At 37.6% G+C, this 12,602-nt stretch overlaps 1 protein-coding gene across 3 annotated transcripts; it reads left to right on the top strand.

Moving 5' to 3' along the window:
- Positions 1-505: 505 nt before the first annotated feature.
- On the top strand, positions 506-11,664 carry CENPW (centromere protein W). Of its 3 annotated transcripts, XM_079780831.1 has the most exons (3): positions 506-808; positions 4,066-4,179; positions 6,729-11,664. In XM_079780831.1, exons 1-3 carry the CDS (start codon positions 683-685, stop codon positions 6,753-6,755), a joined length of 267 nt encoding a protein of 88 aa, XP_079636957.1. In that variant the 5' UTR covers positions 506-682; the 3' UTR covers positions 6,756-11,664. The 3 variants fall into 3 exon arrangements, with proteins under 3 accessions (XP_079636957.1, XP_079636958.1, XP_079636956.1); XM_079780832.1 differs by lacking the exon at positions 6,729-11,664 and having other exon boundaries at positions 4,106-5,381; XM_079780830.1 differs by lacking the exon at positions 6,729-11,664 and having other exon boundaries at positions 4,066-5,375.
- The last annotated feature ends 938 nt before the right edge of the window (positions 11,665-12,602 follow it).

The raw sequence follows: 12,602 nt of genomic DNA on the forward strand, positions 1-12,602 counted from the left end.
AGAGGTAGTATTTAAACTACACCTTGAAGTTATTGCAAGGTTACCTGGAAGGGCCTTAAAATGAAAGGGAGCCGCATTTATAAAGAAAAGATAGACGCACGAAAAGACTTCAGGAAAGAATCAAATGGAATTCTGTAAAAGTGTAAAGTGTTAGCTGTTAATATCCGAAAATCATGCCTCGCTAGGAAGACATTGGTTCTTTAGCAATCCTGATACAACATCACAAACGTCTTGGAACTCATCTACTTTTTAAGTCCATTGCTGTTGGGCTCAGTATAGAGTGGGAGCTTGGAGAGGAGGTGTAGCTGCCCTGGCATACCCCCACTTTCCACAGTTTTCCGCCATCTCTATGAAACCTAGGAGAAATCATTCCTCAGGATCGGTGTACTACATTGGGCCATGCCAGGAGGCCTGGGCCCTTTAAGGACAGCACCCCGGCGCCCACGGGTGTTTTCCGTCAACTTCAGGCGTCCCCGGGGGCGGGGCTAGCGCGGGATGACGTCACTGCCGAGCGCCGGGCGCGCTCCTTTGGCGGCGGATTCAAACGCTCGGGCCGAGGTCTCCGGCTGGAGGAAGCCGCCGATCGGCGGGCTTGCTTTTTTGCTCTGCCCGCGGGCGGTTGCTTCTGTGCGGGGCCGGGAGGACCTCGCAGGCCGAGGCGGCTGGTGCCCGGCGGGGAAGCATGGCGGTCGCCGCCACCATCTCTCAGAGGAAGCGGATCAAGCGCAAGGCTCCCCGCGGCTTTCTGAGGCGCGTCTTCAAGCGACAGAAAGCTCACCTTCATCTAGGGACCAGTTGCGACTTACTGGTGAGTCCTCTGCCTTTGGGGGCCTGCAGTGGGGCAGGGGCAGGCCGGGGAAATAAGCCGCCCCCCCATCCTTCATTCCGCGCCCCCAGACAGTCTCGTTCTCTCAGGCCTGTGTTGAGGGCGTGTCCCGCCGAGACCACACGGGTTTGCCCCGGCCCGGCCCGAGCGTTCTTATTCCTGGCGCTTGGAGTCCACTGAAATGGAGATATCGGTGCCTTTAAAAAAAAAAAAAATAAAAAAAAGTTTTATTTCTTTAGCTAGAAGGCTATTAGCCACATCAACGTAAGGAGAAAACTTAAATAGCGTTAAGTTCCTGCGTATCGCTTTTAAATATCGCTGTCCAGGAGCCCAGTATGGAACTGAGTGGAGTGTCCTCGCCCAAGGAAGAAAGATAAGGCCATTTATCAGTAGATTTTGGAATTCTCAGGCCGGGCCATTTTTTTATTTAGCTATTGTAAAAGGCCTTACTGACACGCCTTTTTACCTTGTTAACCAACTATATCGCCTTGTTTTCTCTGCTTTAGCTTGCTTGCTAGAGAACCCCGGATTCAGGAATGTAATTTGTGAGTAGTTTGCTCTCAGCTGCGAATTCGTTTTCCTGGACAGACAAGAACGCCCGTTAATTCAGTTTCCAAGCCAAACCACTCTCTGACTCATAATACCTGCAGCATCATGCTTAGCTAGTAAATAGCCACAACCAAGCCGCCGTGAAGTAAATTCAGAGTTTTCATGTGGAATGCCTGGAACACATACCCCTCTGGCAGAATGAGCACTGTTTGCCTAGGTTTAAACCATGGGAGATGCCTGAGGTTTGTTACAAGGGCTCTTGGAGTAAAGGAGACGTTATAAGTGGGTCCCTAATTTTCAGGAGACCAAGGTCAAGAATTGTGGCTAACAAGGACATTATAGAATTGTCTTCATTTTTTCCTTTATTTGGTCTCTGAAGCCAAAACAAACATTTTTGTTTCTGGCTTGAAAAAGTAGCCCATCTCATATCTCCTACCCTCCTTTTTTTGTTCCTGTCTTAGATCCCATAAGAAAAGACAGTACATATTGTTCTGTTTTGTAACCATCTTTCCTCTCTCCCCCAGGTATTTGAAAGACCTATTAAAAAGACCTATTAACCAGCTATTTGAAAGACCTATTAAAAAAATTTGTGCACGGGGTTGTGGGGGGGGGGGAGGATCCCTCAGCCTGGCCTGCACCCTCTCCAATCTGCGTGCAGTGTATGAGGGTTTGTTTATTTCTTCACATCCTCGCCAACACTTGTCCTTTGTTGATTTGTTGGTGATAGCCATTCTGGCAGGTGTGAGGTGGTACTTCATTGTCGTTTTGATTTGCATCTCTCGGATGATTAGTGACTGACCAGTTTTTCATATGTCTCTTGGCCTTCTGTATGTCTCTTTTCGGAAAGTGTCTATTTAGGTCCTTTGCCCATTTTTTATTGGGCAACATCAATGATGAGAGAGAATCATTGATCGGTTACCAGTGGTGATGGTAAAGGCGGCACAAGTGCCTTGGGTTAAAGTGAAATTGATTTACAAGCCATTTTTAGGTCATTTTTTTCTGGAGTTTTCATTGGTACTGGGGTCCCAAGTGGGTGGGGAAAAAATGTACCTGTTCAAGGATATCTAGGAGACTGTTAAATAGGTTGGCAAAAATTTCTCAAGTGATCAGCTTCCTCTTATATTCACACCTGTCTGCCCCAAAGTGACTCATGGACAACAGGTGGGATCCAGGTGGTCCAGGAGAGAAGGTGAGCTGAAATTCCGAGCATTTTCAGTAGAAGGGGAAAGGAATTTCTTTAGGCCACTATCTATTCCTAGGTCGGATGCTTTTCTTTGGCTTTTTCTTATTCTCCTTCACTCTCTGTGTATGCCATGCATCACCCTGGTTTCTTTGCTTAGGGTTTTCTGCTTGCCATTGACACTTCATAATCTTACCCAGCAGATGTCCCACATCATCCATAAACCTTTCTACAATTAAGGCAGCCTGCTCTGACCTATTTTTTTCTGAATTTTGATAGCAGAGAAGGTGTACATCGTACAGTTTAGCTATTGGTAATTTGACACTGTTCACTAAGAATTTCATATATCAGTGTTGTCTCCTACTGTGGTATACAGCTTCTTCAGGGGAAGGAACTATACATATCTCTTTTTGTGTCTCTCATTATCTTTAACACAAAACTAATCTACTTTTATGTTGTGTTTTGTATATGATATTTCTTCTGCCTGAAGATGTCCTCACTCCACTCAGCAAACTCCAATTCTTTCAAAACCCAGTTCAAATACCCCTTCTTCAGTGAAGCCTTTCTGAATCTTCCTAGAAAGGATTAACCCTATTTTACTCTATCATCTATTTGATTTCTTTATAGGTTTGGTTCTGCCATTGGCCTGGGAAGTTTGGGACTATTTTATTCCTAATGTAACACTTTGAATATTCTGAGTGTACAATTAATATGGGACTGCATGGAAAATAGACTTATTTTTGACAGTCTACCCTTTTGTAGACTCTTGCTTTATATTTTTATTTTGCAATCTAGATTCACAAGAAGTGGCAAAATAGTAGAGACTACTGATGTATCTTTTATCCAGCTTTCCACAATGCTAACAACTTACTTAACTACAGTCCTTTGTGGAGTTTTGAATTTTGTTCTGTCTACTTATTATCTATTTTAAATTTCTTAAAAGGTGACAAAGATTATTAATAATAGATATGATTATTTTGATATTGTTAGATAATAAGTAATGACCTTTGTACATAGACTTTTCAACTCAATAAATCTTCAGAATTTCAATTATTACCCTTTTTTTGAATAGGTCTTTCAAATACCTGGTTAGAAAAAATCTTTAGACCTTGGATTATAGATTGAAAGATGATTAGCCTTAAATATGTTGTTTTGATTTTAAATTTTGGGAAAATTTTAAATACATAAGTTTATTTGGAATCAGAAGCAGGAATATTTGTTACTTAATAAAGTTCTACATAAATTTTGATCTAAGAATGCTTTACAATAATGTTATTGTCTGTAGCCTCTGGTTAGCCTTACATGGCCTTATTTCAATAACTAAGTCTCATTTGTATGGAATCTAAGATGGACCTATATTGAAATAGATTCTGTTACTTTAAATAAAAAAATAATTGATTTAATCATAATACTAAATAAGTACATTAAATTTTGTTATCTTTTATTTTTAAAAGTCCTTCTTTCAGAACATCAATATTTTAAAAATACTTTTGAATTTTCTCTTTTAAAGGTGCATCTGAACTGTTTACTGTTTATTCGTCGACTGGCAGAAGAGTCCAGGACAGATGCTTGTAAGAATAAGTGTGGAATCATTAAAGACCAGCATGTACTGGCTGCAGCAAAGGTAAGGCGTGATTTTTTAAAAAAATATATTTTTACTGATTTTAGGAAGGAAGAGGGAGAGAGATAGAAACATCAATGATAAGAGAGAATCATTGATCGGCTGTCTCCTGCACACCCCACACTGGGGGTCAAGCCCGCAGCCCGGGCATGAGTCCTGACCAGGAATGGAACCATAACCTTCTGGTTCGTAAGTCCACACTCAACCACTGAGCCACATTGGCCAGGCATGAGTTTTTTTTCTTGAACAAGAATTGACTTTAAAAATACCACTTGGTTCATCACCTCTGCCTGATTTAGATTTTTTTATTCAGCTTTGTCTACTCAGTTGACACTTAGCTTTTCATGTTAATGGATTTAATTAATGAGTCAGATTTTCTTTCTATGTATATTATGGGTCGCTGATGCAAAGATTCATGGCCACTGGTTAATTACTGTTTAGGGGAAAATTAATATTTGGCTGTAATCTGTAGGATTTGTAGTGGGCTATAGATAGTTGAGAAAGTTATCACCTTGAAATTTATCAAACCTTTCTTGATCATTTTACTTTTCTAATTGCCTATTTGTTTTCCTAACTGTATTTTGCGTGACTTATGACTCAAATTACTTATAAAAACAGAGGAGATTGCTTCTTACTGGTAGTTCTATATAATGTGAGAGTATGAGGCCTAGGGCAGTTTTTTCCAAATATATTCCTGAGGTCATTTCCACTTGATGTTAATAGATGCCCCACCATGAAAGGCTTCTGGTGTCAAGATACATTTAGATAACTTAACATACTATACCTCCTTGAATAGTCACAATGTTATTATGTATATAGAGTCTGTTACTATAAGAATATGCAAGAAATTGGCAACCATGATTGACTGGGAACGATGAGGGAGAGAGACTTACTTTTGACACTGTATGTCTTTGTATACTTTTGTTTTGAAATAATTATAGACTGACTCACAGAAAGTGCATAAGTAGTATAGAGAGTTCCATGTACTTTTTGTTCATCTTTACACAATGTTAACATCTTTATATAACTACTAGTGGCCTGGTGCACGAAATTCGTGCATGGGGTTGGGGGAGGTGTCCCCTCAGCCCAGCCTGCACCCTCTCCAGTCTGGGACCCCCTTGGGGGATGTCCGACGGCCGGTTTAGGCCCGATCCCTCGCAATCCGGGACCGCTGGCTCCTAACCACTCACCTGCCTTCCTGCCTGATCGCCCCTAACCACTTTGCCTGCCAGCCTGCTCGCCCCCAACTGCCCCCCCACCAGCCTTCTTGCCCCCAACTGCCCCCACTTGCCGGCCTGATCACCCCCAACTGCCCCCTCCCCCCCACCACCAGCCTGCTCACCCCCAACTTCTCCCCCGCTGCTGGCCTGCTTGCTTCCAACTGCCCCCACTCCCCTGCTGGCCTGGTCACCCCCAACTCCCCTCCCCTCCTGACCTGATCGCTCCTAACCGCCTCTGCCTCGGCCCTACCACCATGACTTTGTCCAGAAGGTCTCCCGGTCTAATTAGCATATTACCCTTTTATTAGTATAGATAGTTATGTAAAGTTATAAAAGGTTATGGGAAATAGCAGTAAAGAAACTTGTTGAACTCTGTTTAACTTAGCATTTTGTAAATTTGAATACATAATATACTCAGCATTTTGTAAATTCATTTGAGTACATAGTACTTTTGTAGTATCCATACTAACATAAAACAGAGAAGTACTAATTTAGGATATAGATCTACTTGGTGGCATATGTGCAAGCCTAGAAATGTTCATGCCTTGGCATTTTTTTCAGGGGTTTCAAATTTTCTTAAAATTATAAACATTCTAACAAGATTCTAGACTATTAAAGTCAGTTTTTCTGTAGGTAAATCAGGGTTTAAGAGCTTGAAGAATGTATGTATGTATTTTAAATTTAGGGTTTGTTTTTATTAACAAATGATAGGTATGCTTAACCTAAAAGTAGGTAAGTTCTTTAAAATTTTTTTGGATATATTCTGGTCTAATGCTTCCCATGTTTTAAGATTAAAGATCTGTTGTTTTATTTCTGTCATGGACTATTATGTTTTGAAAATTGTCTACCTAACAAGCTTTTCAGCATTAGATGACTAGTCTTGGTCTTTAAATTGATATAATTCCAGAACAAATGTAAGAAATATGGTGTTGCAATGTGTTTGTATTGCTTTATAGTTGTTAAATGCCCAATTTATAAATAGGATTTTAGAAGTTTAGAACATTCTGTAACTCCCAGGATTACTAAATTGTCTACAAATGTTAGGAACCATTAATATGGACACTTTTGGCTTACAATTGAAGAAATTAACATCTAGAAGTGACTATAAAACCAGATTTTGAGAATCTAGGCACGTTTTACATTATTTGAGAGAAGTAGAAGTCTCAGACCATTTATAAGGCAAAAGGATTCCCTAATCATCTTCTGTATTGGGTTTTATTCATTCAGAGTCTTACATATTATAAACATAGGAATATTTAATTTTTTGTTGAGGATTATGTTTTATTTGCCATAGGTATAATATGAATCTTCATATTTTTTTCTCCTTCACAGGTAATGCTAAAGAAGAGCAGAGGTTAGAAGTCAAAGAACACATTTTTGAAATTTATATGATGAATTTTTTTTATTTTAGTTGATAACAGATCGTGAAAGCACTTTTTACATACTAGTTAATATTGTGTATTAAAATATTGGCTGCTTGGGGGATGTGTGCATTTGTGTATTCTTTTACTAGCATTGAAACATTCAATATCTAACTTTATTTTTTAGGAATTATGTTTCATTCACTTTAAATGGACTCAAGTTCATTTTACTTTTGTTTGGTTGGTATTGCAAATGTTTTGCATATTAAAAATGAAATCTTACTATGTGAAGTAGCCTGAACAGATGTATTTCTTGAAATTAAGCTTATAAGTATTTACCTTTACATACAATTAACTATGGAATTAATTTAACCTTTGAAAAAGTACAATGTGCAATTAAATCTAGGTCCATTTAAATAATTTTAACTCTTTTTTTTTAAATTCTTTATTATTGAAAGTATTATATATGGCTCCTTTTGCCCCCAATGACCTCTCCCCAGCCACTCCCACCCGCAGCACATGCCCTCACCCCCTACTGTCTGTGTCCAGTGGTCATGTTCCTATGCATGCATACAAGTCCTTTGGTTTGGTTGATCTCTTACCGCCCCCCTCTACCCTTCCCTGCCTTCCCTCTGAAGTTTGATGGTCTGTTTGATGCTTCTATGACTCTGGATCTATTTTTGTTCATCACTTTATGTTGTTCATTATATTCCACAAAATGAGTAAGATCATGTGATATTTATCTTTGTCCGACTGGCTTATTTTGCTTAGCATAATGCTCTCCAGGTCCATCCATGCTGTTGCAAGTGGTAAGAGTTCTTTCTTTTTTACAGCAGCATAGTATTCCATTGTGTAAATGTACCACAGTTTTTTAATCCATTCATCTGCTGATGGGCACTTAGGCTGTTTACAAATCTTAGCTATGGTAAATTGTGCTGCTGTGAACATAGGGGTGCATATATCCTTTCTGCTTGGTGTTTCTGATTTCTTAGGATATATTCCTAGAAGTGGGATTACTGGGTTAAATGGGAGTTCCATTTTTAATTTTTTTAAAAAATTTTTATTGATTCAGAGAGGAAGGGAGAGGGAGAGAAAGATGGAAACATCAATGATGAGAGAGAAACATTGATCGGCTACCTCCTGCATGCCCCCTACTGGGGATCGAGCCCACAACCCTGGCATGTGCCCTTGACCGGAATCAAACCCGGGATCCTTCATTCCGCAGGCTGACGCTCTATCCACTGAGCCAAACCAGCCAGTGCCCATTTTTAATTTTTTGAGGAAACTATACTGTTTTCCACAGTGGTTGCACCAGTATGCATTCCCACCAGCAGTGCATGAGGGTTCGTTTTTTTCTCCACATTCTTGCCAACACTTGTCATTTGTTGATTTGTTGATGATAGCCATTCTGGCAGGTGTGAGGTGGTACTTCATTGTTTTGATTTGCATCTCTCGGATGATTAGTGACTGACCATTTTTTCATATGTCTCTTGGCCTTCTGTATGTCTCTTTTCGGAAAGTGTCTATTTAGGTCCTTTGCCCATTTTTGATTGGCTTGTTTATCTTTCTTTTGTTAAGTTGTATGAGTTCCCTATAAATTTTGGAGGTTAAACCCTTATTGGATGTAACATTGGCAAATATGTTCTCCCATGCAGTGGGCTCTCTTTCTTGTTGATGGTTTCTTTTGTGGTTGCAGAAGCTTTTTATTGTGATGTAGTCCCATTTGTTTATTTTCTTCTTAGTTTCCATTGTCCTAGGAGATGTGTCAGTAAAGATATTGCTACAAGATATGTCTGATATTTTGCTGCCTATGGATTCTTCTAAGATTTTTATGGTTTCCCATCTTACGTTTAAGTCTTTTATCCATTTTTAGTTTATTTTTGTGTATGGTGTAAATTGCTGGTCTAGTTTCATTTTTTTTTGCATGTATCTGTCCAATTTTTCCAACACCATTTATTGAATAGACTGTCTTGACTCCATTGTATGCCCTTGCCTCCTTTGTCAAATGTTAATTGAGCATAATGGCTTGGTTGGTATTGCAAATGTTTTGTATATTAAAAATGAAATATTACTATATGAAGTAGCCTGAAGAGATGTATCTCTTGAAATTAAACTTATAAGTATTTACCTTTACATACAATTAACTATGGAATCAATTTAATCTTTGAAAAAGTACAATGTGCAATTAAATGTAGGTCCATTTAAATAATTTTAACCCTTTAATGCCTTTGTGACCTGCATTACTTACTGAGTTGTACTCTATGGTATTTATGTACCACAGTTTTTGTACAACTGTTCACCCACTGAGGGCCATTTGGTTATTTCCAGTTTTTTACTATTACAAATAAAGCTGCTATAAACAATCATTTATGAGTTTTTATACAGATACAAATTTTCATTTCTCTGGGGTAAATGCCCAGGAGTGTGATTATGGGTCAAATGGTAAGTATATGTTTAGTTTTTAAAAAAGAAATAGCCAAACTATTTTCCAGATTGGCTGCCTCCTGCACACCTCCTATTGGGGATGTGCTCTCAACCAAGGTACATGCCCTTGACTGGAATCGAACCTGGGACCTTTCAGTCCGCAGGCCGACGCTCTATCCAATGAGCCAAACCAGTTAGGGCAAAGCACCAAGTTTTGAAAGGACTGTCTTTTTTTCATTGAATTTGTTTTTCACTTTTGTCACAAATTCATTGGTCATATTTATATGGGCTATTCTTGGGTTCTGTATTCCACTGTTTTGTTTTTCAGTCCTCCACCAATAACATATGGACTTTATTAACGGGGCAATATAATCAGTCTTGAAATTAGTAGAATGATTCCTCTTACTTGATTCTATCTCAGAATTGTTTTGACTTTTCTAGTTTCTTTGCCTTTCCATAGAAATTTTAGAATAATGTTCGTATCTACTAAAGGATCTTGCTGGAATTTTCATTGATTGCATTAAATCTGCATATCAAGTTGGGGAGAATTGGCATCTTAACTGTATTGCAATTTTTAGTCATACCTTTATATCTTTGATTTGTAGTTTTTACTTTTTTCATTTCCTTTCTGTTTAGAGAACTTCCTTTTGTCATTGTTTTAGTGTAGGTCTGCTGGTGACAAATTTTCTTAGAGGCCTTCATTTGAGAATGTCTTGATATTTCCTTAATTCTTGAAGCATATTTTTGCTGGATATAAAATTTGGGCTTGAGAGGTTTATTTTCCTTTTTATTTTTAACATTTGAAAACTTTTTAACCCTATCTTCTTTTTTCTTTCCTTCTGGGTCTCTGATGACACAGATATAAGATATTATTTTATAGTTCTACAAATTTTGCTTGTTTTATTTTTAGTCTATTGTTCTTTCTTGTTTAGATTGCCTGATTTCTGTGTTTCATTTTGTAGTTAACAGATTATTTCCACTTGTCTTCCCCCTTCTGCTGTGACCAATTGAGTGGTTTTATTTAATTTTCAGTTACTGTATTTTTCAGTTTACAGAGTTCTTTTGAATGTCTTCTTTATATCTTCTGTGTCTTTTTTGAGACTTTCAATTTATCTATCTATCTATCTATCTATCTATTTATTTATTTATTTATTTTCAAATGTGTTTGTAATGACTCCATGCATTTTTATGATGGCTGTTTTGAAATCCTTGTCTCATGATTCTAACATTGTGCCATCTTGGTATTGGCATTCATTTATTACCATTCAGTTTGAGATCTTCTTGAGTCTTTATTATGAGTGATTTTTTTTATAGCACTTTAAAAATGTTATTCCACATCTTCAGGTTTCCATCATATTTTTGAGATGTTTGTAAGTCTTAAAGCAATATGTCAAACCCCCTCCCCCCCCCGACACACACACACACACACACACACACACACACACACACACACACACACACTATTAGTTAAGGCTTTCTCCTGTTAGTAAAACCTTTTTGGTTTTCAGCAATCTTATTATGTTTAATTCCCTTAGGCTTTGTTTTGTTTTGTTCATTTGTTTTCTTTTTTTTAAAAAAACTTTTTTATTGGAAGTATTACATATGTCCTCCTTTTGTCCCATTGACCCCTTCTAGCCCATCCCCACACCAGGTCTTCACCACCCTGTTGTCTGTGATCATGGGTTAGGCATATATACATACAAGTTTGTTGGTTGATCTCTTCCCACCCAACCACCCACTCCTGCCTTCCCTCTGTTTTCCTTTTTATTCTGCGTGAGGTTCCCGAACTTTTTTGAAATGGTGAGATGGTGACTTTCACCAGTTTTTGTGTGACCTGATTATACATTTTTAGAAATTTGCTTGAGTTGGAATAAAACTACAACTAGGATATCACAGAGTAAAGAAAAATAATGTTACCTGTGTGTAAAAATATATGTGTTTATAATAAAAATAGGCTATTCTAAAGCTACTGTTTAGGGATTTCAGTAACTAGTAAAGTAAGAAAAATGTCTATTTTTGTTTTCCTTAGCTCTGATCCACAAAGCATTAAATAAAAATGAGCATTTTTATGTTTTTGGCTGTATGAGTTTCCCCCCATATTTTGTGGGTGATGAAATTTCTTAATTGTGAAGTCCAGATTTCTGATTAAGCAATTTGTTCTTAGTGGGCTTTTAAATCAAATTTTATCTCTGAGCTTTGAGAGTTAGGGCTGCCAAGATTTGAATGAGGAGGAAAAAACATTTTGATCCCTACTGACATTAAATTTTAAGACTTTGTAGTTATAAAACATAAATACTAAAAATAATTCAAGTTTGAAAATAAAGTTGCAATTGTGTTATTTTTTTATATTTAGTGTGCATGGAAAAATACAATCTACTATAGGTATGGTATACAGTTACATTTGAGTTGTGTTATAAGTTCACTTTAGATCCTTAAAAATTTGTTTTGTAAAATTTTACTCTAGTTTTTTATGTTACCTTAATTTTTTTATTATAAAGCCCATAAAATCAAAATAATACATATATTTCATTAGTTTCCTTGCATAAACAGTTTGGTTAGTGAAATAATGGCAATGTGTAAGACTACACAATTTTTTTTTGCCGAAACCAGTTTGGCTCAGTGGATAGAGCGTCGGCCTGCGGACTGAAAGGTCCCAGGTTCGATTCCGGTCAAGGGCATGTAACTTGGTTGCGGGCACATCCCCATGGGGAGTGTGCAGGAGGCAGCTGATCGATGTTTCTCTCTCACCGATGTTTCTAACTCTCTATCCCTCTCCCTTCCTCTCTGTAAAAAAAAAATCAATAAAATATATTTAAAAAAAAGACTACACAATTTTTAATTATTTTAGAAAATTGATTGATGTTTTGTACTTGAAGTTGAAAGTTAAACATTGAAGCTTCTATTTTTTAAATTGTCATTAGTATTTAAATATACTGTACTTATAAATGTAAGGTACTTAGCTGCAAATCCCAGTTTAGAGTGCTTAGGAAATGGGATGGGGCAGCAACTTAATCAGTACCTTGATTACATTGCTCTAACCCAGTAATTTTGTGCTTAGTGCACCCTGTGTTGCGAAAATAACTATTCTTAGATTTGTATTGTAATTGAACTGTTAAGGTTGCCCAGAGGAAAAGAACATACCTAAATCTAATGAAACTCATTTATTTTCAGTGATATGTGTACATTTTTGGTCAATTTAGATTTTAACTGGGTTAAGTATTAATCATACCTGCATAGGTGTTTTAGATCTAATAGTACCTTTATGAGTGTTATCTTGTGAATAGTTTCTGATTTTGTAAATGTATACATACATTCAAATAATCATGTTGGGCATGTTCATTTATTTAGCACTTTCTATGTGCTGATCATTCATGTAGAGTGAAAGAGAGGCAATGTCCCTGCGTTCAAGTTTACCATCTAA

Source organism: Cnephaeus nilssonii, assembly GCF_951640355.1.
Source record: "Cnephaeus nilssonii genome assembly, chromosome: 9".
NCBI classification, from domain to species: Eukaryota; Metazoa; Chordata; class Mammalia; order Chiroptera; family Vespertilionidae; genus Cnephaeus; species Cnephaeus nilssonii.

Bases quoted from the DNA above. Each gene is read 5' to 3' on its own strand.
- CENPW (XM_079780830.1), top strand. From the start codon at position 683: ATGGCGGTCGCCGCCACCATCTCTCAGAGGAAGCGGATCAAGCGCAAG. The intron at 809-4,065 runs GTGAGTCCTCTG...TCTCTTTTAAAG, and splicing joins GGACCAGTTGCGACTTACTG to GTGCATCTGAACTGTTTACT.